Below are 24309 nucleotides of genomic sequence, written 5' to 3'. Positions count from 1 at the left end.
TCAGTTCCTCCTTGATTATCAGGTTGAGTGGCAGCCCAGTATCTGATGAGGAGTTGCTCTGATCTGACCACTGCCATGTGTCTCTGAACAGACCAATCCAGATTGCAGATCCAGATGAGTTTCTGTCATTAATGAACTTCTCCAGCTGTTGACTCTCATTCTGGTTCCTCACTGTGACCAGATCAGTGTGATTCTGTCTGCAGTAACTCTGAGCAGCTCTCCAGTTCATCGACTGATTGACAAACACCAGTCCTCTGCTCACTTTAGCAAAATTAAATAGAAAACAATAATAAATCAAGTTAACATTATTCTTGCATTGATGTGCAGTTTGTTTGTGAACAGAAGCAAAGACTTTTTACAGTGTTTTTAATATATATTTATGAATATTACAATGGGATTTGAGGTCATTACATTAAGAGCTGAAATACCACACTTCATCCTTATTTCAGATGTATGTAAAACATTTTAAAGTATTTGTTTGTATTTTTTACACTAATGTATAATGTTTACTCTTGTTACATTTAATTTTCATTTGAATTATCTTTAGTTAATGAATGTGTGTTACTGTAGAGGTTTGTACTCACTATTGTAGCAGATGAAAGATAGTCTGGCACTACATGGCTGAACATTCCACAGTCCACTTTTTATTCAAGAGCAATTATCACTGCTGTTTGGTTGTCCAGATGCCCAATTCAGAAACAGTGTAGAATCACCTGAAGACCAATGCCATTTAAAAACACTCATCTTCTGAAGACCAATCCAGACATGTCGATGATTCACATTCACACTCTTGTTCAGCTGGATCATGTCGTTCATGTTGTCAACAGTGGCCAGATCTGTGTATTTCTCTCTGCAGTATCTCTGAGCTTCAGTCCAGGTCTTCCCCTCATTTATAAAGTGATACTGACGCTGAACACATTCAGATATGGAGCAGAGAGCTGTGAAAGAGACACTTTGCTTTAATGCTTTTCAGAACAGAGTCAAACCAAATAAAACTATAAACCATAAATAAAACTACAAACACACTCACCAATGAGGAGAAGAGGGAAATACAGAGTCTGAGCCATTTCTGCGGAAGAAACTGACATTGACAAAACATTTTAGCTTCGTAACAAGATTAACATTATATGTCTTAAGTGTGTTTGTGTGTAAATACTGTAGACGTGAGTTATTCTTACCTCAGCGCTGGTGTGTTTCTGTCCTCAGTCTGATGTTTCTGTCTGCAGCTTCAGACAATGTGATTATTCTATATCCGCTCTAATCCTTTATTCATCACATCATATTATTTGTTTATTACTCTAAACAAAGGCCTTGTTCATTTTCTTCTTCATTCACATGTTTTTGCATATGTCCTCTCTGTGTAATTGTGTACTATTATGCAAGTGTGTTCATTTAAATGTGGAAGAGAGTGGAGTCTGTATGTTCGATAATTCATATTTCCGTAACGACTTCACAGGTAAAATCCAACTCAACATTTGCATCTGTTTTAATTTACTTTCCATGTTCTTTCACCTTCAATGAGCCAGTGACTGACAGCATGTTTTTTCCCACAACACATTATTTTACATGAATTATATGACCCCATCAGCCCAACATCCATATTGTGTCATAACTACACAATTGTGTTTTGAAATGGCTGTTTCTCTGCTGATATTTACATTTATAGCTACAATTTCAAATCTGTAAATCCATGAATGGGTATTCTGAAGTGAAATAAGGGTTTCTTATGAGAAGGTAGAGAGGAATGAAGGATAAGGAACTAGGGAACAATGCACACTGCATTGGGACTGTGTCAGTCAGAACACAGTTCATGCATGGAGCTCTTCTAACGAGCTGGTTATGTAAATCAGCTGTGTTGAATAAGAGAAACATGCAAAATATCCAACATCATGGCACGAGGGCCAGGACTGAGAAAAGCTGCTCTGTGGGAATCAAGACCAATGTAGCACTCAGGTCATGCTAAATAACACTCGTGCCACAGGCCTCGCACCTCTCCCAAATATCTCAGCCCTGTCCCACTTGCTAAACCAACATTTTTCAAAACAGCTTCACTTCCCTACTGAAAAAAACAGCTTTTTAGAGGGGTTTTGGCCATTTCCAGGCTAGTTTCCAGCCATTTCCAACTGGGTCTCAACTGGTCAGGCTTGGAGATGACCAGCTTGACCAGTTAAGCCAGGCTGGGAGTCCTGCCAAAACCAGCTATGTCCAGCTTAAACCATGCTGGTCAAGCAGGTTTTAGCTGGATTTGGCAGGTCATTTTCCAGCCTGACCAGCTAAGACCAGGCTGGAAGCCAGCCTGGAAATGGCCAAAACCCCTCTAAAATCAGGCTGTTTAACCACCTTAAACCAGCCAACCAGACTTTCAGCAGGGTTATGTTCAGCAGTACAAAGAAACTCAAACAGGTTCAAAACAACCCTGCTGAAAAATCCAGCTTAAACCAGCCTAAGCTGGTTGGCTGGTTTTAGCTGGTCGACCAGGCTGGTTTTAGAGGGGTTTTTCCAGCCTGGTATTAGCTGGTCAGGCTGGGAGATGACCAGCTAAAACCAGCTTGACCAGCCTAGCCAAGCTGGGAGTCCAGCCAAAACCAGCTATATCCATCTTAAACCAGGCTGGTCAAGCTGGTTTTAGCTGAATTTGGCTGGTCATTTTCCAGTCTGACCAGCTAAGACCAGGCTGGAAATGGCTGGAAACCAGCCTGGAAGTGGCCAAAACCCCTCTTAAACCAGCCTAGGCTGGTTTAAGCTGGATTTTTCAGCAGGGAAGTGAGAAATTAAATGATTACAGAATTGCTTTGGGGGGTGAAAATCCCTTTTGTTGTCCACTAGTCAGCTAGCTAGAAAACAAAACATTAGTGGTACAAAAATAAATATTTTTAGAAATTACATGAGGGGTGGCACAGTAGCAGGAAGCGTATTCACATGTAAAACATATGCCAGGAAAATTGGCGGTTCGCATTTACATTTAGCACTTTCAAGAGTTCACATTTAGCTGATGATTGTTTATAAAGCTTGTTTGGCATGCTGTCCCGGGAGAGAGCCCTGAGCTCATAAGATCCTCGAGCTTGGAGCTCCTTCCCATTTACAGGCCGAGAGGGGAGTTTGAGCTCAGGTAGATCTCGAGAACTCCGATGCCTCGAACTCGAGTGCCGATTTGGATTAGTCAATTAACTTAAGTTGCATGTTTTAGGATGGTGGGGGAAAACCTACATGAGCACAGGGAGAACATGTATACATTAAATTACTTGGTAAGGACTAGAACCAGTGACGTTCTTGCAACTGTAGTAGGGGAGGAAGGAGGGGTTCTTCAAAACGAAGATGGCTGTCATATGGAACTCAGGTCATTTATAAGACTTTGGAATCGTCTGATTGGTGAATCATGAATTGACTAATGCAGGACCCGCTGTGATCAATCATAAGCACGTGATCCTCTCGAAATTAATTTATAAATAAACTATACTTAGCAAACAGTTTTGTCCAAAACAACTTATAATTCACGAGGCATTCAGCGATTTAAGAAGAGACAATACGGTCACGTTAGGGTGATCAAACAGGAACAAAAACAGGTTGTGGAATCCAAGTGCAGTTTAATTGTTGTATTGTGCAGTGACAGTGACAAAAATCCCAAAATCAAAGTAACAAAATAAACAAACAAACTAGGAACTCAAACAGATTAAACTTGAACTAGACTTTAACAAGGATAACAGAATACAGACTGGAATCAGGAACAAACATACAGACAAAGACGAACGACAAACAGAGGTGGAATGGTTGAATATGTAGTCCAGGTAATCAACAGGGAAACAGAGACAGCTGTGATTGCAATCAGTGTATAAGAAAAGACTGGGTGTATGCATGAAGGAATGTGTGGATATGTAGTTCTTTTGCCACTGTAGTTCGCAGGGAGTTGCAGGCGAACAACAGTGGCATCTAGTGTTCATACAAAGTCATGACACAATACATACATCAAGTGCTAATTATACAAAGGAACTTGCCTGTGCACAGAGACTTTTAGTGCTAGAGGAAGGAAGGTTTCTTTTATTATCATTGTTCCACTGTGGTAACCCCTGATAAAGCAGGGACTAAGCTGAAGGAGAGTGAGAGATACAATTACATGGTAGTGTTTCAGCTTTTCAGCATGGTGGCTAAGTAATAAGCATGGTTGCCACACAACAAGACGTTTTGGCTGGGCCACTTGGCATATCTCTGTGGAGTTTGCATGTTCTGCCATGTGTTCTGTTCAGTTTCAGAGCTGGGTTGTGGCAGAAAGGGCATCTGCTGTGTTAAATATATGCCAGAGTAATCGACAGTTCATTCCACTGAGGGAATCTCTGGTGGAGCAGGAAATAAGCTGAAACCAAGTGAGTGATTGAAGGATTCAGGTCTTCAGGCTGACGGGCAGCTGTAAAGCACATGCGGCCAGATCAGCGTAAGGTCGTGGCATTGCTCCAAGTTTATCCCAGCACTTTGCCTGTGGATTGTATCGATGAACCCAGGGTGTATCACGTGCTGAATCAGCTGAAGATCCTCCCAAAACATACAGGTGTCCATCAAGAGTGGCTGCTGCGGGCGAGAGATGCGGTCGGGGTAGCAGAGGGAACGACGTCCAGGAGTCATGAACAGGATCATACGACTCACACTGCAGCTGGTCTCTAAACCCCGCCCACTCTGGCTGCAACCCCCCAGCCACAACCAATCGGTGTCCTGAAACCAGCATCACATGACCAGCCCGGCCCACCCCTTCTGTCATGCGTGCGCGTTTGGAGCAGCCATGCACCGGGTCATAGAGCCACAGACAGGGATAGCAGCGTAGACGAGAGTCGCAACCACCCGACACAAAGATCTCTCCGTTGAACACAGCAGCGGCGTGACCACAGAGAGGCACATCTAGAGGATGAGTTAACCTGTGTGTCAACAGATGAAAATATGTCAGATTTGATGACCCTGGCTTTTTGAGAGAAGTCAGCATGCAGTGTCGATATCATTGACCATATTTTCTACAATTAAAGTCACTTTTTTAGGGCTGGCCTAAATTCATCCATTTACTTAAAAATCCAACCCTATGTCACAATTCGACTTTTTGATTTAGTGGATAATTCGTATGAATTTGTATGATCTCGTTCAAACTATTTAGTATGATTTGCTTATCCCCCAATGATGGTTGGGTTTGGGGGGTGTGGTTGGGTCCCCGCCTCCTTTTTAAAATCGTAGATTTTTGTACGACTAAACTTCATACGACTCAACTGACAAAACGTAAAATAGTTAAGTTTCCCCGTGAGATCAGGCAGGAAAAATCACAAAAACACTAACTAACCCTTTCCACATTTACGGGTTTCTCAATAGCGGAGGTCGTCATAGTTGGGTTAAATTAGGCCGTACTCACTCTAGGTACAGTTGCCTCGAACCGGGCCAAAGCACGCTTGTCCCCCCTCCTGTCTCCCCCGACGGCCCGCGCTCACACCACAAACGGGCTTTGGCATGCTTACGTCATCGCTGCTGCGCTGATCAGTGAGAAGCACTCTCTCACTCAGCAGCACAGTGGAGATTTCTCTAGTTATATCGTTTCAGTCGTTTGATATGCCGTCAAATATTTCGCCAAACAGTCCTTAGAGATGCGGGGACACGCAGTCAGATATTTCGCCGAACAGATCCGCCACTTTTGGCGCTCAAAAACAATGATAAAGCTCTCGTGCTGCAAGAATGAGGAGGTCTGCTGAAGGCGCGCAGCTGTCGTGCAGTGAGGGGTTTGCGTCTTTAATAAACTACGGCAGTTTGCGTTCACTGAACAGTAAGAATGATTAATAAATCCATAAGAAACAGCCCCTTAAAAGTCACGTCTCACTTTCAGTTTCGGGCTTTGGCGCGTTTTGCACTCACACACAAGCGTACCGAGCCAAAGCCCAAGTGATCTGCGCTCAGGCACACCTCTTCCAACCGGGCCAGGACCAGCCAAGTGAACCGTGCTTGAGCCCGATTCAGCGCACTCACACTTCTCAAACGATCTGGGAAACAGGCCTAGGCACGGTACGGATGGCATAGTGTGAGAAGGCCCTTAGAGTGCATGCTGAGTTCACAATGCTCAATTTTGGCCCTGATTTTTGCTTGCAGGCAAGTTAAGTGAAATGTCTGAAATCTGTGCTGATTCACATGAGGCACAATCACACAGTTTGAATTATCACAAATGTGATCCAAGCAAATTGTTGATGATTCAAAATGAATGAAATGAGGAATGAGTTTGGACTGACAAAAATACATCAGATATGAACAACAGCCAATGAGAGAACAGGATACAAGTCAGTGGCGAGTTTGGGGAGGAGTTTTAGACCACAATATCAGAATAAACAAGCTTTACAACAACATTAAACAGAAATAAAGAATTACTTGATCATTCTCAGCAGCAAACATTTCCTGCTCCATAATTTTCTTTACTTTTTGCCCTATCACTCTAAATAGTCATTCAGCGCACTGAGCATTTTAAATAAATATTGCATTTTCGCACGTGATCTTGAGTGATTTTATCACTCTTTTTATCATGCTTTTTTAAGCTAGACAGAATTGTCACAGATTGTTTTGTAGACCTACATTGTGTATCCTCCTGTCACAGATCCATCATGCAATATGAACACAACAACGACTATTTTAAACACATTTGACCACACAATCAAGGAAGAAATGAGACATGCAGGTACAGGCACGAGCATTTGTATTTTGTTAATTAAAAAAAAACTGATTAACCAAATTGCTTTGATACATGACACCCAATCTGCTTCTTTTATTTCCAATAGAATGCCAGTAACTTATTCATAACTGTTCATTCTGTGATCATAAATATGAGTAGACATGTTTGCGGACCTCCATGTGTTCTCCTCAGGTGTGTAACACTCCACTGTGTCCAGACAGTTCACGTCATCACAGTTTCCCCCCAGGACAAACACCTTCCCTCTGTGACACACAGCCGCAAAATAATCCCTGGGTCTGGACATGTCGGGAAGACGTTCCCATCGGCCCTGGGCTGGATCAAATCTGCAGACAGAAACAGCATCTTAAACTGCTGGGTGAACACACTTCTAATACACTGCTTCATCAAGCTTTGAATCCTTTGCAAATATTTTGTTTCTGGTGCATTTTAATCTGCCATGTTCACACAATTGTTTCCTTGAATAAGACTTTGTTACATCATTCATTTAATCATTTGTTTTCATCCATTTTTCCGGGGCCGGGTCGCGGGGGCAACGGTCTCAGGAGAGAACTCCAGACTTCCCTCTCCCCAGGCACTTCCTCCAGCTCCCCCGGGGTGGGGGGGGATCCCGTGGCATTCCCAGGCCAGTCAAGAGGCATACTCCATCGTGTCCTGGGTCTTCCCTGAGGCCTCCTCCCGGTAGGACATGCCTGGTACACCTCCCTAGATTGGTATCCAGTAGGCATCTGAAACAGATGACCAAGCCACCTCAGCGGACTTCTCTCGATGTGGAGGAGCAGCAGCTATACTCCGAGCTCCTCCCGGGTGACAGAGCTTCTCACCCTGTGGACCCTCCTCATCCCTCGCCCTGCCACCCTGTGAAGGAAACTCATTTTGGCCGCTTGAATCTGAGATCTACTTTCAGTCATGAACCAAAGCTCATGACTATAGGTGAGAGTAGGAATGTAGACTGATCAGTCTCAAGAGCTTTGCCTTTCGGCTCCACCTGTCAATCTCACGTTCCATCCTTCACTTACTCGTGAACAAAACCCCAAAATACTTGAACTCCTCCACCTTCAAGTATTTTGGGGTGTGGAAATATAAATTTCTATCAACTAATTCCAAATGAACAATAATTTACGTATAACTGAAAAGTTATATTCTCTGGTTTTTAATTATATAATTTCATTAACATCCCAGCTAGGAGGGACATTTAACCTTTATCTTTCTGATTACAGGCTAAGCCAAAGTAATGCAAATTGTCAGTTTCACAGCATGGGGTGTCTATTGTTTTCTCTTTTCGATCAAATGGTCAGGCGGTTTCTGTCTCCAGAACATGATGAGATTAGACCTGAGAAGCAGTTTACCCTGCCGACCACAACCCTTAATTTGCATGCTTTGTTTAGCCATATCCCCTCCTCCTAAGAACACAATATAGCCATGAAATCTTTGTCTTAATTCAGACTAATTATGACTTGTGTGAGACTTGTGAGAGACTCGTGAAAGAACTTGCAGACTGCGGACCTCTAGTAGGCTCTTGCAGACACATTGGACATCTTAAAGACGCTGTATGACTGCAGATTAACCAACACGTCTCAATAAAGGAATTCTGCTTGTTTCGAGTCTCCTGGACTGGGTTCTTCTCTCCTCTTTTAACTCATTTATTTTTTTTTACAACAGGGGTAAAGACTTTCCTCTAACCTGGAGATGGCAAACCACCTTTTTCTGGTTACATCAAATTTGTTTCTAATCTATTGGGTACTGTTTAGTGAAGTCCTGTGGATACTGAACTATCATTGAGCTCTGAGTAGACATGCTGTGTCCGTCGAAGAAAACCAATCTAGTGCATGAACAAACTGACATTAATTTTTAACTACACTGTCCAAACAGAGAGCATCCAAAACAACTGCTGTACATTGCACTCCGCCCTTTTAGCAGAATTGGTCTTATGACGGAAAATGCCCTAACCTGATTTCACCAAGTAAGACATGTTCCTGGATTAACATCCATGTTGATCCAAGAACAACATTTCAATCAGCCAATCAGAATTAAGGGATATGCTTACCATTATGTAAAGTTTAGGCTTATGGTTAGGTTTATGCACTTCTACTTGATTGTTATCCATTATTCCCCTCTGATTTCGGGAATAATTTCAGTTATGGTTGGGTTTAGGGGAAGGGAATAAGTATGGATTACATTTTCGAACACAAATGATATTCCGGGATCAACATAGGTGTTATTCCAGGATTGCATCATACTTGACAAAATCATGACGTCACCAAAAATGCACCAATGGTTTTGAACACCTTCATTTTCAATGTGATAACAAAAATGAGCATTTATCAAAATGTTTCCACTGTGAAGAGTCTATCCACTGTTTCATTGCCTAAAACCACTGCCTGAGTGTGGATAAAAGGTCAAACTGGAGAGTAAAACTTACATCTTTAAATCAAAACATGTTAGTTTGGACAACCAAATAAAGTAACCTTTCCTATTAAGATTGTTGCTTTGTTAAGAACATCTCTTTATTGCCGAATGACATGGATTGTCATAAAAAACACATCTTGTGGACTAATGACCCATTTCTAGTGAGTGGCATGGTACGGTACGGTTTGGTACACTTTTATGCCCCTTAGGCAGGCCCGGATTGGCTAATTGGGAGGACCAGGAGAATTCCCGGTGGGCCGGTCCGTTTTCTGGCCGCGAGGGCCGGTGTCCCTAGCTCCAGAATCTGTAGCTCTCAGCAGTCACACATTTTAAATTAATTAATTTATTTACTTGACCACATTCTTCTTATTCAATATTTTACCGCAGCTCTGCTCTTTTTATCTATTTTATTGCAGCCTCATGAGAAAGATGCAGCCTGCAGGTTAATGATGATATAACTCTGATGAGACACCAATTGAGGTACAGCTGTTGTGGTCCAGTGGTTAGCACGTTAGGTTACGACGCCTCCGACCCGGCTTTGATCCTCATTTGAGTAATTAATTATTTTCATTTTTATTGTTAAGACATATAATACTGTAAGGGTTGTTGAAGATTTGAAGTTCTATAGCTGCTGTTTTCTCAAAAAAGACGTGATAGTGTAATTAAAAACTGAATTGGAAATGACCTTATTTTAATATAGTCAGTCGTGAACTGAGGTGGGCTGGTCTGAGGCTTAAAACTCCAGGTCCGAAAAGGAGTCCCACTCCGGCCCTGCCCTTAGGTACCAAAGGTAAGTTACCAAAAAGCGAACCGTACCATACCACTTTTTGGGTACACTTTTCGAAGAGTTTCTAGCACAACAAAAGTGTATCAAAAGGCGGAGTGAGATTATTGAAGCGCTTCTGACATCCTTTCGGAAATGAAAAAAAATGCCAGAGTGATGCGCGGAAAAACAAATGAGAATCCTGAAAAAACTAAGAAGCAAAAGATTCTTTCAGCAACCTAAAACATGAACAAACTTCCATATTGAATTATTATCATTGCCTTTTGGACCATTATCTGAACTCGGAATGATGTACTAATTATAATTTCAGGTCCTCAAAGAGACTTGCACTGCTATTTTTCGTCACTTCCTCTCCATGTCAGAAATAGGTAATTTGCCTGTTGCCTGTAGTAGCAGTTTCTTGGGAATACAGTGGAGACGCAATGCTGATAAAGGTGACCCATACTGAGCTATACTGTACCACTCAGTGGAAACGAGGCATTACTTTGCTAGGGCAGCTATATTGAGCATTGCAATTTTACCATTCATACTAATATGAGTGGATTTTGCGTCTCGATAGTCTTCACTCTCACCTCAGAGCGCTCTTCAGGATGTCCAGGGCACCGTAGTATTTGCGTCCCCCAAGGATGTAGAGTGTGTTGTTGAGGACGCATACGCAGTGGCGAAAACGTGGCGGTTCAGGAAGATGTGCCAAAGGTTTCCACTCGATAGAGCACTTGAGGCCTTCTCCACGCACAAACCGACAGGCAAACCACAGGCAGAGGTTCGGCTCTCTGCGTTCGAAATCCTCATTCACACAATCTCCACCAACAATCACCAGAACCTAAGACAGAATAAACAGAAGGAAAAATGAGTAGCAACCGATAGAAAATCCTTGGCAACCTCTTGTAGGGGGTTCTGAAATATAAAGAAAGTTTGCATAGTAAGTAATAATTACTAACAACTGGAAATTGACTTTCCACAAAACTTTCTGCATGACAGGTGAAGTTTGTTTATAAAGTAATTTCGAGAGGATCACATGCTTTTAATTGTTTGCAGCTGGCCCCACATTATTCAATTTATGATTCACCAATCAGACGATTCCTAAGGCGCTATAAATACCCTAAGTTGTCACGTTAGGTGTGATCAAAACAATAACAAAAACGTGAACAAAAGATAGCGGATTCAAGTGCAGATTTAATATTAAATAGTGCGGTAACAGTGAACAAAATCCAAAGTGCAAAGTAACAAATAAACAACAAAACAAGAAACTAAGACAGATAAACATGAACTAGACTATAGTAATATACAAGGCGAGATCAGGAACAACAACTAGGAAAAACAGACTTACTGGTTACAAGAAAGACAAACGACGCGATGACAAACTGTGGTGAAATGGTTGTATAAATAGTCCAGATAATCAACGGTAACACAAAACAGATGTGATGACAGGTCAGTGTAGGTGTTCCGGTGTGTGCGCGTGGACTGTATGAACTTGTAGTCTTTTGGGCGCTGTAGTAAGTTTTCAGAGTCTGTGAACTACAGTGCCCTCCGGTGGTCACTGACCGTCATAACACTAAGTTCCATATAACAGCCATCTTTGTTTTGAAGAATCCCTCCTTCCACCCCTACTTCTCCTCCTTTCCTAGATGGGTGATACGGTGGCCCAGTGGTTAGCACTGTTGCCTCACAGCAAGAAAGTCACTGGTTCTAGTCCTTACCAAGCCAGTTATAGCAAGAAAGTCACTGGTTCTAGTCCTTACCAAGCCAGTTATAGCAAGAAAGTCACTGGTTCTAGTCCTTACCAAGCCAGTTATAGTTTCTGTGCGGAGTTTACAAGTTCTCCCTGTGTTAGTTTCCTCTGGGTTCCCTGGTTTCCCCCCAACGTCCAAAATCATGCAACTTAAGTTAATTAATCTAAATCGGCATCGTAGACATGCTCCTAGTAAGTAGTCATCTCTTAAGAGCAATCACTATCTGTTCATTAGCTACTAGAGAAGGGGAGTTCTCCAGATCTACCTGAGCTCTAACTCCCCTCTTGCCATGCAAACCGGAGGGAGCCCAGGGCTTGAGGATCTTATGAGCTCAGGGCTTTCTCTCAGGACAGCATGCCAAACAAGCTTTATAATCAATCATCAGCTGAGTGTGAACTCTTGAATACACTTGTATGCCTTTTTTTGACATTACTATGGTTCTTTTTAGTTTTTTTCTTATCATTGACGTACATTAGGGTTTTGTTAAATATATTGTTGATAAATCATGTTCATCACGTTATTTACATTTAAATTATTTACAACTGTAAAGTTCTGGCAATCCCAGCTGTCGATTTTCCACTGTAAATGTTACAGGTTTGTTTTAGCAGAGCATTGTGAACTCTTCCTAGTCAAAAGATCAAGGTATTTTGGTTTCTCAGTTCATTACCTTTTTAAATGTGACCTATTATGTTCATTTTAACAAGATGTAAGATAATTTTCTAATGTCTCTAGAGTGTGTGTGTGTGTGTGTGTGTGTGTGTGTTTGTTTGTGTGTGTGTGTGAAGTTTCAGCCCCAAGTACCTCACAAATTACATTTTCTAAAGACGTCTTTTCACTGCACTCAACAATTTGGACATGACTGTCAGATGCCGCCCCCTTGTGGCAGTCGCAAAGAATTTTCAGTTTTGTCATGCACCATGGGAGAGAAGCTGATCTCTTGGTGTCAGAAATAAAGGAGTGCAAAAGCAAGAGCCTTTATTCTCCGTGTGTTCACCATGGTTGAATAAATGAATACTAGAAAGACAATTGGAGGGAATGTGGAGACAACATAAAAAATAATAGTTTTATTACTCATTTATGCATAGAAATATGTTTTTTTTTTAAAATTCAGACTTTTTTCTAACTCAAAAAATAATGGAAAAACTGCTATCTCTCATCTTGCGCGCACGGATTTGCTTGGACAACACTGGAATACATCACATCTCTTCGCCAGTCGTATGCAATCTAGTCCAGGGGTGGGCAAACTCGGTCCTGAAGGACCGGTGTCCTGCAGTTTAGCTCCAACCCTAATCAAATACACTTGCTTTTAGATTTCTAGTCATCATGAAGACACTAATTAGCATGTTCAGGTGTGCTTGATTAGTGTTGGAGCTAAACTATGCAGGACACTGGGCCTCCAGGATCAAGTTTGACCACCCCTGGTCTAGTCGCAGGAGTTTAAATATTTCAACGGATCAGCAGCTCAATTCAGATCCAAATTTTCTGCATACGGAGATGATCGGAAGTCCACGCAGCTCCCGGACTACTCTCCATTGGAAAGGAATGACTTCCAGTCTGCCACTTATCGTTTTTGCTTGCATCTCTGAAACTGCCCCTTTCAGGCTTTTATCCGAAATGTGTTATTTTGGTGGCTGTCACTTTAAATTCAAATGAGATTGTGCTCTTTCCAAAAGAGGGCGGAGCTGCAAATGCCTGTGAGTAAGCAGTGGCAGATTCAAATCAAGACTAACGCCCTATGCTAATAAGGAACAGATGGTCACTATTGGGCGGGGTTTCCCCCTCTGATGACATCACACAAAGGGAGAATGTCAATCAAAGTGTTTCTGCAGACTGTTATAATCAAGTCTGATGAAAAAAAAATAGAATTAAATTTTTTTAGCTTTAAAAGCTGGTTATATTGACACACTGCTGCCACACAACTATGTTTAAACCCCTTATAAAAGTGATTTTTGCTTTATAGATCCCCTTTAATGAAGCCCATCTATCAGTGATTTACCTGATTCGGTGTGCGCGGCTTGCAGTCCATGGATCTCCGATCATCACACAGAAGATTCCTCACAACATCCAGAGCTGTTTTTCCTTCGGCACATCTGAGCATCAGCTTACACTCCTGCACCTGAACAGGAGATTTTTCATATATGTGAAGATATGAACAGTGTGTGTTTGTCCATGCAGAAGTGCTGTACCTCCTGCAGCTCCTCAGGCCTCATGAGAGGAAAGCGAACGCTCTGCATCAACCCTGAGAGATCAGACAGTCTGTGCTGTTTGTCCTCCTGGACCCAGTTCACCACAGCTCTGAACACGTCTATCTGCAAACAGCGGCGCAAAAAGGGGGTATGCAGTATATGCGGCGCATAGGGGCGCCACACATGGGGGGGCGCCATTGTGCCAAAATTATTTTTACATTTTTTCTTATAATTATATATTTTTTATACATATAAATACATATTTTGATAAAAAATATTTATCCTGCATTTTATATAAATATACAATTGTATTTTATTGAATAAAAAAAAATTATACCACCCCTCCCTCTTCATTGACCATTTGATTGATCCGTTGCTCGGTTACAGTCACATGTTCAAAATGGAGAGAAGAGTAAAGAGACGTGGAGCGCGAAATAGAAAACAAAAAGAGAACAAACAATGCCTTAAAATAAAAACTGCTATGACAAATTGGATAGTAAGGGATTGGTAAGCTTAACCCACACTATTATTACCATACGTTTAATCAACTTCTAATGTTTTTGGGAGCGACGGGCAGCCATATCATTAATTATTCATTATCGCCACTCAGTCACTGCATGCATGGGCTTTTACTTAACATAAATGCAGGCGAGGTGGTTTTGTCCAGGCAGGGGGACAGTGACGCACGGCCACACCTAACTGCGTCCGAAATTGCATATTTGCATCCTGTATAGTATGCGAAAAACACTATAATTCTATAGGCTAAAGCCATGATGAGCTGGTGTAAAGTTAACTTTATGGTAAACGCTTTTTATAGTAGTAGATTTATGGACCGTCAACTTCAAAAGAGAACATTTTTTATTTACTGCATTTAAATATTGATTACAGTTACTATAGTTATTTACAAAAGAGCAAAAATGAATTTAGTTTGATCCTCTGTTTTGTTTGATAACAGAGGTGTGAGTCTGACTTTAAGAATGCAATGAAAACATTTGTTTTGTTTATGCTAATATAAGATAATATTACTTGTGTTTCAAATAAAACATGTTTACATATTATTGTGTATTTGTCTATTTACACACCTGAATCTTAAAGTATGCGCTTTCATTCATCTTCAAATCGCGTGTATAGAAGCCGTCTTTATCACTATGGGGTGCGTCCGTCACTCAGTACCGTTATATGGATTCAGAGGCTGCATAAGGGCGGCAATAGACGCACAAAGCTTTACTTGAAAGGACGTGAACGCTGCCGTTTTTACATTAATTTTAACATGCTGTCAATCCAAAATAATGTGAAAGCTTAATTCTCTTAAACAGTTCTTGCATCAAATTTGAGATCGGCTCTGTGTAGCTGCTACTTTCACTTTTCATAGAAACATTACAAAGGCAGAAGAAATACGGGAAAATACACACACGGAAGAGCGGATAGAATGGTAAAATATGGTAGATTTAATTTGGCAAAAACGAGAGGGTTTATAGGTATGAATTGCATACGTTGGCACACACATTTTAATTCATAATAATTGAAAACAATAACATGCAGTCACACATCCGTGTGTAAAGTTCATGTAAAAGTTTTATCAAAATAAACTTTAAAATCATACTTACAGTTAAGCTCAAAAGGTATGAGTAATCTGAAAAATTTTCTTTATTATTACTAATTAATTATTTTGCAAAAATAAGAGGGATTACACAAAATGTATGTTTAAAAGTAGGCTACAACCCTAAATATTAGGGCCAGACAGAATCTGCAAACATTTTTCGCTATTTCTGCTAAGAATTACAGGCAGAAAATACTACTTAACCAACTGTATTGTAAATAAATCATTTGAACATTTTAATATTACTATTATTATATCACAATTATATTAGTGAAATTAATATGGGGAGGGGGGCGCAAAACTTGAACTCGCATACATCTGAGTAAATGTGCAGTTGCGCCCCTGTCTGCAAACATTCAGTCACTACATGAGCAACTTTGACATGCTCAGTAAATTAGTAGATGTTTATTTCCTGAAATGAGCAATTGTAATTGTGTACCCACTTGCCACTTTATTAGGTACACCTGACTAGTACCGGGTTGGACCCTCTTTTGCTTTCAGAACTGCTTTAATCCTTTTTGGCATAGATTCAATAAGGTACAGTTAATATTCACCAAAGATTTTGGCCTATATTGACATGATAGCATCACACAGTTGCTGCAGATTTGTCGGCTGCACATCCATGATGCCAATCTTCCGTTCCACCACATCCCAAAAGTGCTCTATATGGCACCCGGTGTGGTCTTCTGCTGCTGTAGCCCATCCGCCTCAAGGTTGGACGTGTTGTGTGTTCAGAGATGCTCTTCTGCAGACCTCGGTTGTATCGAGTGCTCATTTGAGTTACTGTTGCCTATCAGCTGGAACCAGTCTGGCCATTCTCCTCTGACCTCTGGCATCACAAGGCATTTACGCCCACAGAACTGCCCCTCACAGGATATTTTCTCTTGTTCAGACCATTCTCTTTAAACCCTGGAGATGGTTGTGCTTGAAAATCCCAGTAGATCAGCATTTTCTGAAATACTCAGACCAGTCTGGCACCAACAACCATGCCACGTTCAACGTTACCTAAATCACCTTTGTTCCCCAATCTGATGCTCGGTTTGAACTGCAGCTGATCATCTTGAACATGTTTACATGCCTAAATGCATTGAGTTGCTGCAAAGTGATTGGCTGATTAGAAATTTTTGTTAACGAGCAGCTGGACGTGTACCTAATAAAGTGGCCAGTTAGGGGTTATAATTCTGACTTCGACTGCATTGTTTTACTCTCACCTCACTGTCTGCATTGAGTGCGTCTCTGTCCAGGAAGCGCTTCAGCTGAATGCAGGGCAGATCATTAAACTTTTCCCCCTCCGAGACCCTCTGAAAGTGGGCTAAAACATAATCCTCTGCCCGTTTGGCCAGATCCTCCAGACTGTAGGCTTCAGCCAGAGCCAGAATGTCCAGGCAGGAGTTTTCGTCCATGTTGTCCCGCAGAAAGTTTAAGCAGAGCTCCAGCGCCCCCTGCAGCTGAAACTGTGCCGCAGCTTCTGTCAGATCCCACACGTTTGTGCTGCTCAGTTTCAGCCGGCCGGAGTAGATGAACTCCAGTAGATCCCGCAGAATCCAGGATGAAACGCCACGCAGAAACACCACTTCTGCTCTAGACTCACGTAACCCTCCGCAGAACAGAGCACGAAAGTAGTCCGCACCGGCCGCTAATATGACACAATGAGCTGGAAGAGAGAAGCCATGGGTAAATACACTCAAAAAAAGACCTTTGTTGCTTGTTCAAACTACTTACCTAAAATGAGTTGAAACAACACAGTTCTTAAGTGCACTTCCTGTTTGTTTTTGTTAAATTTTTAGATTAGGTCAGTCTATTGTATTGAGCGGGGCTAACACACTTAACCACGGCCTCCAGCAGTCAGTTTTGACATTGCTATGACAACAAACAAAATCGGTGAGAAGAAAGAGTCTGTTGGGTTGTAATAACTCTCCATAAACCCTTTCCAGATCTTTCAAAATGAAATGCCTACTTTACAACATCCAATCAGCTTAAAGTAGGAAAAAAAACAAGCCACACCCACTGTGTTCTCATTTAATATTCCATTTCTCCAGACACTGCGTCAATAAGAAAAAAATATATATTTTTGGCCTTTATTGAGAGGACAGGACAGTATTTTAGACAGGAAACAAAGTTGGAGAGAGAGAGAGAGGGGGTAGGGTTGGGAAATGTCCTCAAGCCAAGATTCAAACTCAGGATACCCTGAGGTGCTGCTACTGCACCATATGTCAGCACCCTAACCACTAGGCTATTGCGCTGACTCATGTGGATTTTAACCTAATCAATTTGTGTTGGGACCACTAAAAGGATTTGTGTGAAATCTAGCATTTTTTACAGCGAATGCAACAAAAGGTATAATATGAATGATTAAGTGCGATAACATTCATTTTTGCCAATGTTGAGGTTTCTGTGACCCTTTTACTTTGTTAAAAGCAATTGGTTGACAATGAGAGTAAACCTGTTGATTTAAAGCAATAAATTGACTGTACTTTTAAAGTGAGTAAATGTTGCTTTAAAATCAACTCATTGACTTTAAAAAGTGATTACTTTATAAGATTATTCTGCCTCTGAAAAAGCTCAGATGATGAAGGTTTTGGAAGTTTCTGATTGGCTAATTGACAACATTTGAGTTAATTGGAGGCACAACTGTAGAATAATATTTAAGGAAAAGCTCAAACACACTGCTTCCTTGTGTGACAACATGGAAAAATCAACAAGCCAGAATCAACAGAAAAGCCAGATTACAATTTGCTAAATTACACTGGGAAAAAGACTAATGTTTGTAGACATGTCCTGTGCTCTGACAGAACTAATATTGAACTGTTTGGCCATAATGACCAGTGTTACATTTGGGGGACAAATGGGAAAGCTTACAAGTCTAGAAACGCCATCCCAACTGTGAAGTATGGGGGCGGCAGCATCATGATGTGGGGCTGTTTTGCTGCAGGAGGGACTGGTCCACTTCGCAGCATAGATGGCATCATGAAGAAAGAACATAATGTAGAAATACTGAAGCAACATCTCAAGACATCAGCCAGAAAATTTAAGCTTGGCCTCAAATGGCTTTTCCAAACAGACCATGACCCTAAGCATACTGCCAAATTCGTTAAAATGTGCTTTAAGGACAATAGAGTGAATGTTTTGGAGTGGCCATCACAAAGCCCTGATCTCAATCCTATAGAACATTTGTGGGCAGAGTTGAAAAAGCTTGTGCGAACAAGACAGCCAACAAATCTTACTCAGTTACACCAATTCTGGGCCAAAATTCCTGCAAACTTGAAACTTTTCTTCAAAGTTTACACACAATGAGATTATTTTGTCTCAGGTGATGGTGTCAAGGTTTTGGAAGATTCTGATTGGTTAATTGACAACATTTGAGTTGATTAAAGGCACAACTGTAGAATAGTATTTAAGGAAAAGCTCAAACACACTGCTTACTTGTGTGACAACATGGGAAAATCAAAAAGCCAGAATCAACAACAAAGCCAGATTACAGTTTGCTAAGTTACACTGGGGAAAAGAATAATATTGGGGACACGGCCAGTGGTCTGATGGAAATAAGATTGAACTGTTTGGCCATAATGACCAGAGTTACATTTGGAGGACAAAGGGGAAAGCTTACAAGCCTAGCAACACCATCCCAACTGTGAAGTATGGGGATGGCAGCAACATGTTGTGGGGCATTTTTGCTGCAGGAGGGACTGGTCCGCTTCACAGCATAGATGAAGAAGGAACATTATGGAGAAATACTGAAGCAACATCTCAAGACATCAACCAGGAAATTTAAGCCTGGCCTCAAATGGGTCTTCCAAACAGACCATGACCCTAAGCACACTGCCAAACTAGTTCAAATGTGCTTTAAGGACAATAGAGTGAATGTTTTGGAGTGGCCATCACAAAGCCCTGATCTCAATTCTATAGAAAATTTGTGGGCAGAGTTGAAAAAGCTTGTGCGAGCAAGACTCAGTTACACCAATTCTGTCAGGAGGAATGGGCCAAATTCCTTCAAACTATTGTGAGAAGCTTGTGGAAGGATACCCAAAACATTTGACCAAAGTTATAGTTTAAAAGCAAAACTAAAAAAATACCAAGGAAATGTGTGTAAACGTGTGACGCGTATATATATATATTCACATTTGCAAAAATTATTAACTTAAATTAATTAACTAATAATTAAAAATTAATTAAAAAAAATAATTAAAATTAATTGAAAATAATTAACTTGACTTCTTAAAACATTAAAGTTAAAGGACATCCTATAGTTACCAGGCAAACGGTCACCACTGTCAGTCTGTATGATGACATCACAGCCAACATTCCTCTCCCACAGTGCTCGGATGAGCTGCAAACTCCTCTCCCTCTCTTCTCTCGCACTGAATGACACTGTATCTCCTCCACACAGTCTCAGCAGTCTATCAGCCCTCAAACTCCTGCAGGCGTCCAGCAGTTCCTCAGTTTCTCCTCTGTTCATTTCTCCAGTGTAGCAGAAGTCCAGTACAGCCTCTAGTCCAGCAGGAGTCACCGTTCCTCCATCAATAGCCAGCTCCTGAAGCCCCGCCTCTCCAGAAAACGGCCATGCCTCCGCAGTCTGACTGACAACAGCCAGCACTAATCTGTGAGCCTTGTAGGCATGGCCTGGGAGATTTAAACTGCAGTCCAACAGAAGCCCCTCCGACTTGAGTCCTCGCAGTGACATGAAGAGGGCATCGCAGTGGGTGGTCAGCAAAAATGGGCGGAGCTCTGGGTCAATAAGGGACTCAACAGGGGGAGGTCTTCTAAAAGTGGGCGTGGTTGAGTTTTGTTCTCTGTTGCTCTTCAGAGCTGAGGGTGTGATGAGATTTACAGCTTCTTTCTCTTTTCTTTCTTCACGTCTGGCTTTTAAAGAAGATCTAGGCTGGGGAAGTGTTTTCTTGTCTGACTCCTTTTTCTCTAACGTCACTCTGGTGTTAAACTGAGACATTGGAAACCTGTTTAAAGGGTAAAATCATTCAGTTTTAAAACAAGTAAATAAAAATGGTAAATTTAACACTATAGTGGGTTGTCATTATTTTAAGCCACTGTTGGCATGGATGGATGGATGGATGGATGGATGGGTAGGTAGGCAGGCAGGTAGATAGAAGGACAGGCAGGCGGATGGATGGATGGATGGATGGATATTTTATTTGTTAAGGACAAATATTAAATTAAATACAAAAATAGGAAAAATCGAAAGAAACAAAAATAAATAAATAAAAATGTAAAAATTTTGAAGTGTCTTTTTTTTGCAATATTTTGCATTAATTTAAATGTATTATATTTCTTTTTCTAAATATGTTCTGTGACAAAAATGTTATTTTAATAAATATATACCTTTAATAAATCTGTTTTGTTGCAATGTACCAAAATATTTTTCGGTCTCAATTATGTTCGGGATTAAGGAAAATGATTGTTCATATTTATTTTGCTCTAGTCTAGAATAATAATAATAATAGGGTGGCAGGGTGGCGCAGTGGTTAGCACGGTCGCCTCACAGCAAGAAGGTTGCTGGTTCGAGCCCCGGCTGGGTTGGTTGGCGTTTCTATGTGGAGTTTGCATGCTTTCCCCCTGTTGGCGTGGGGTTCCTTTGGGTGCTTACCCCAAGGGTCCAAAGATATGCGCTATAGGGGAATTGGGTAAGTTAAATTGTTCCTAAAAGTGTATGTTTGTGAATAGGAGTGTATGGGTGTTTCCCAGCTGAAAGGGCATCCGCTGCATAAAACATATGGTGGATAAGTTGGCGGTTCATTCCGATGTGGCGACCCCAGATTAATAAAGAGACTGAGCAAAAAGAAAGAAAATGAATGAATGAATCTGTTTAAATGCACCAAAATACACTGACTATATTCACTGAGAAATGGATGAAAATATTTATTTTCAAAATGGGCTGAACTCAATTACGCTGAGCACTCTATACATTTGGGTGTGATTATTTTTGGACCATTATCGTAAGTAATTTTGTTAGATTGGCTCCATATCAGTACTGACTAATGTATGCACAAGTGTAATAATAGCATCTCATATAAAATAATTTAAGATAGATTTGTGACAGGTGCATATTAAGTATTCATATTAAGTATTAATGCACTTAAAAAAATCAAGTAAATCTGTTTCTTATTTACTTTATAAGTAAGTGTTATTGTAAGTTATTAGCTCCAGATCTTGAGTTTCAGTATCTAATTTATATTCACAAATATAACATTGTAAGGCATCCTATAGAAAATATACATTTAAAAGAGAGATGTGCATTCATTTAGTGTACTGTAATATGTGTATATCGATATAGTTTGGGTAATGACACTTTTTAAACAAAAAATATTACAATATTAAGTCATTATAAAATAAATGTGTTATTTATTTTTTAAGAAAAATAAATGTGAAACTCTGCTGTTATTATTTGGCTGTATGTCCAGTCAAAGTCAGAATTATTCACCCCATTTTGATTTTTTGTCTTTTAAATATTTCCAGAACAATGTTTAACAGAGCAAGGAAATGTTCACAGTATGTCTGATAATATTTTTTCCTCTGGAGAAAATCTTATTTATTTTATTTAAGCTAGAATAAAAGCAGTTTTTAATTTTTTAAACACCATTTTAAGACAAAATTATTAGCCCCTTTAGCTGTATTTTATTTTTTCGATAGTCTACAGAGCAAACCATCGCTGTACAATAACTTGCCTAATTACTTTAACCTGCCTAGCTACCCCAATTAACCTAGTTAAGCCTTTAAAGGTCACTTTAAGCTGTATATAAGTGTCTTCAAGAATACTTAGTCTAATATTATTTACTGTCATCATGACAAAGATAAAATAAATCAGTTATTAGAGATAAGTTATTAAAACTATTACGATTAGAAATGTGTTGAAACAATCTTATTTTCATTAAACAGAAATCAGAGGAAAAAATGAACAGGGGGCTAATAATTCTGACTGCGATAGTGTATGGGTGTTTTCCAGTACTGGGTTGCAGTTGGAAGGGCATCCGCTGTATAAAACATATGCTGGATAAGTTGGCAGTTCATTCAACTGTGGCGACCCCTGATTAATAAAGGGACTAAGCTGAAAAGAAAATGAATAAATGATTAAGTCACTTTAAAAAAATTAAATTATATATATATATATATATATATATATATATATATATATATATATATATATATATATATATATATATATATATATAATCAAATGTGTTACTTGTTGACTTTTTAAGGAAGGATGGCAAACTAAGTTGTTATTTTTGTATTATTTTCTTTTTAAGATTATGATATATTGTAATTTATTACTTTTAGAACTAACTGTCTTCGTTATGTACGCGATTGAGTAAATTGTTCATAATTATTTTACTCTAGAAACAATTTGATAATATTTTTTAAAAGAAAATATCATCATTTTAAATTGATTTAAACAAACGACAATTAGTCAGAACAAAAACTTTTATATGTTGTGATTTAACTGCGTCAAATATTGTATATAGTCTTCTGTTGGTATGAATAAAAAAAACAACAACATGTCTGACAGCTAAAAATAAGTCAAAATACCAATAAGTCAAAATAAAGCCTCTAATTTCCGTTTTTATTCGATATTTGGAAGAAATATTATCAAATATAATCACACATATTGAGTATTATCAACTCAAACCTATCCAGAAGAACTGAAACTTTATACATAAATATATAATTACAAAATGCCTTGATTTTAAAATCAATGTTTAGCTCTAGTGCTTTAACACGTACACTTTTTCAGTATGTGCTACAGTACTGAATACATTTTTTAACACACGGCCCGACATATTTTTATCCATTCCCAAGTTAATAAGTAATTTCCTTCGCTAGTTATTTCAGAAAAGAAAAGGAGGTTTCATTCAGCGCCATTGTTACATGAGCTGCTCTTTATCACGGTCATTATATCAGAGGTGACCCCGCAGAAACTGTTGACACTGACTGACACAAGAAAACTCCGAAACATGAAAAATGACTGTGCAAAACACTCCTGATTACAGTTTAACCACGCAGACTCACCGATATCTGCTCGTGGATATTGAAGAAAGTACAATCCCGCGCTCTTCCAGTGTTTACCACCGCTTCTCTAGTGCTGGAACAGAAAACAAAACCTGATAAAATGATGATTAATGTTCATAATATGAGGCGATCTGCGTGAATATTAGACGGCAGCCTGTTTGTTTTGTTTCTGCGTGTTGATAATAGACTAATAATAGATGTTGGCGCGCGCTGCTTATATGACAGAACAAAGGCATATGCGCGTGACCTGAGAAAAATAGAAATTATAATATTAATATCATGATAAAATCTATATAATAAATCATAAAAAACACGTTTACACGCGTAAATATTTCATGCCAAAATTCAAAAACAGTGTAGTGTGAAGTTTTTGTGCTCATGCTGAAGTTTTGTTGTGGTCATTCACATTATAACTCGCGATTCTCATGTGATTATTATTATTATTATTATTATTATTATTATTATTATTATTATTATTATTATTATTATCATTATTATTATTATTATCATCATTATTATTATTATTAGTAGTAGTAGTAGTATCAATAAAATTATAATTATTATTAATTTTATTATTATTATTAGTAGTAGTAGTAGTAGTAGTAGTAATTTTCTTCTTTTTCTTCTTATTATTTGTTATTATTATCATTGTTACTATTATTATTACTAAGTATTAATATTGTTATTTCTTCTTCTTCTTATTATTATTATTATTATTAATTATTTTTCTGATTATTATTATTTATTATTATTATTAGTAGTAATAATTTTATTATTATCATTATTATTATTATTTATTATTATTATTATTATCATTGTTATTGTTATTATTACTAAGTATTAATATTGTCATTTCTTCTTATTATTATTAATTATTTTTCTTA

At 39.4% G+C, this 24309-nt stretch overlaps 1 protein-coding gene across 6 annotated transcripts; it reads right to left on the bottom strand.

The window, feature by feature from the left end:
* Window positions 1–3474: 3474 nt before the first annotated feature.
* Window positions 3475–23870, bottom strand: LOC101883073 (kelch-like protein 33). 6 transcript variants are annotated; one of them, XM_068222509.2, is made up of 8 exons: window positions 23426–23695; window positions 19658–20358; window positions 16618–17060; window positions 13807–13929; window positions 13617–13736; window positions 10460–10710; window positions 6850–7020; window positions 3562–4901 (listed from the first exon to the last, which is right to left on the bottom strand). In XM_068222509.2, the coding sequence occupies exons 2-8, from the start codon at window positions 20349–20351 to the stop codon at window positions 4376–4378; spliced, it is 2328 nt and encodes a 775-aa protein (XP_068078610.1). In that variant the 5' UTR covers window positions 20352–20358; window positions 23426–23695; the 3' UTR covers window positions 3562–4375. The 6 variants fall into 6 exon arrangements, 4 of the variants coding, with proteins under 4 accessions (XP_021333335.2, XP_073764022.1, XP_068078610.1 ...); XR_012382997.1 differs by having other exon boundaries at window positions 3567–4901; window positions 6850–7422; window positions 23426–23674; XM_021477660.3 differs by lacking the exon at window positions 6850–7020 and having other exon boundaries at window positions 3475–4901; window positions 23426–23870.
* Window positions 23871–24309: the final 439 nt, after the last annotated feature.

This window comes from Danio rerio, chromosome 7 (assembly GCF_049306965.1).
Source record: "Danio rerio strain Tuebingen ecotype United States chromosome 7, GRCz12tu, whole genome shotgun sequence".
NCBI lineage: Eukaryota > Metazoa > Chordata > Actinopteri > Cypriniformes > Danionidae > Danio > Danio rerio.
This window is presented reverse-complemented; position numbering and strand designations above follow the sequence as displayed.

Excerpts from the sequence above, each read along its gene's own strand:
- LOC101883073 (XM_068222509.2), bottom strand. The coding sequence starts at position 20,351 with ATGTCTCAGTTTAACACCAGAGTGACGTTAGAGAAAAAGGAGTCAGAC. Across the intron at positions 7,021-10,459 it reads ATCCTGAAGAGCGCTCTGAG|ATTTGATCCAGCCCAGGGCC; the intron begins GTGAGAGTGAAG and ends TTCTGTCTGCAG. Across the intron at positions 4,902-6,849 it reads CCTGAGGAGAACACATGGAG|GTTAACTCATCCTCTAGATG; the intron begins GTCCGCAAACAT and ends GTTGACACACAG.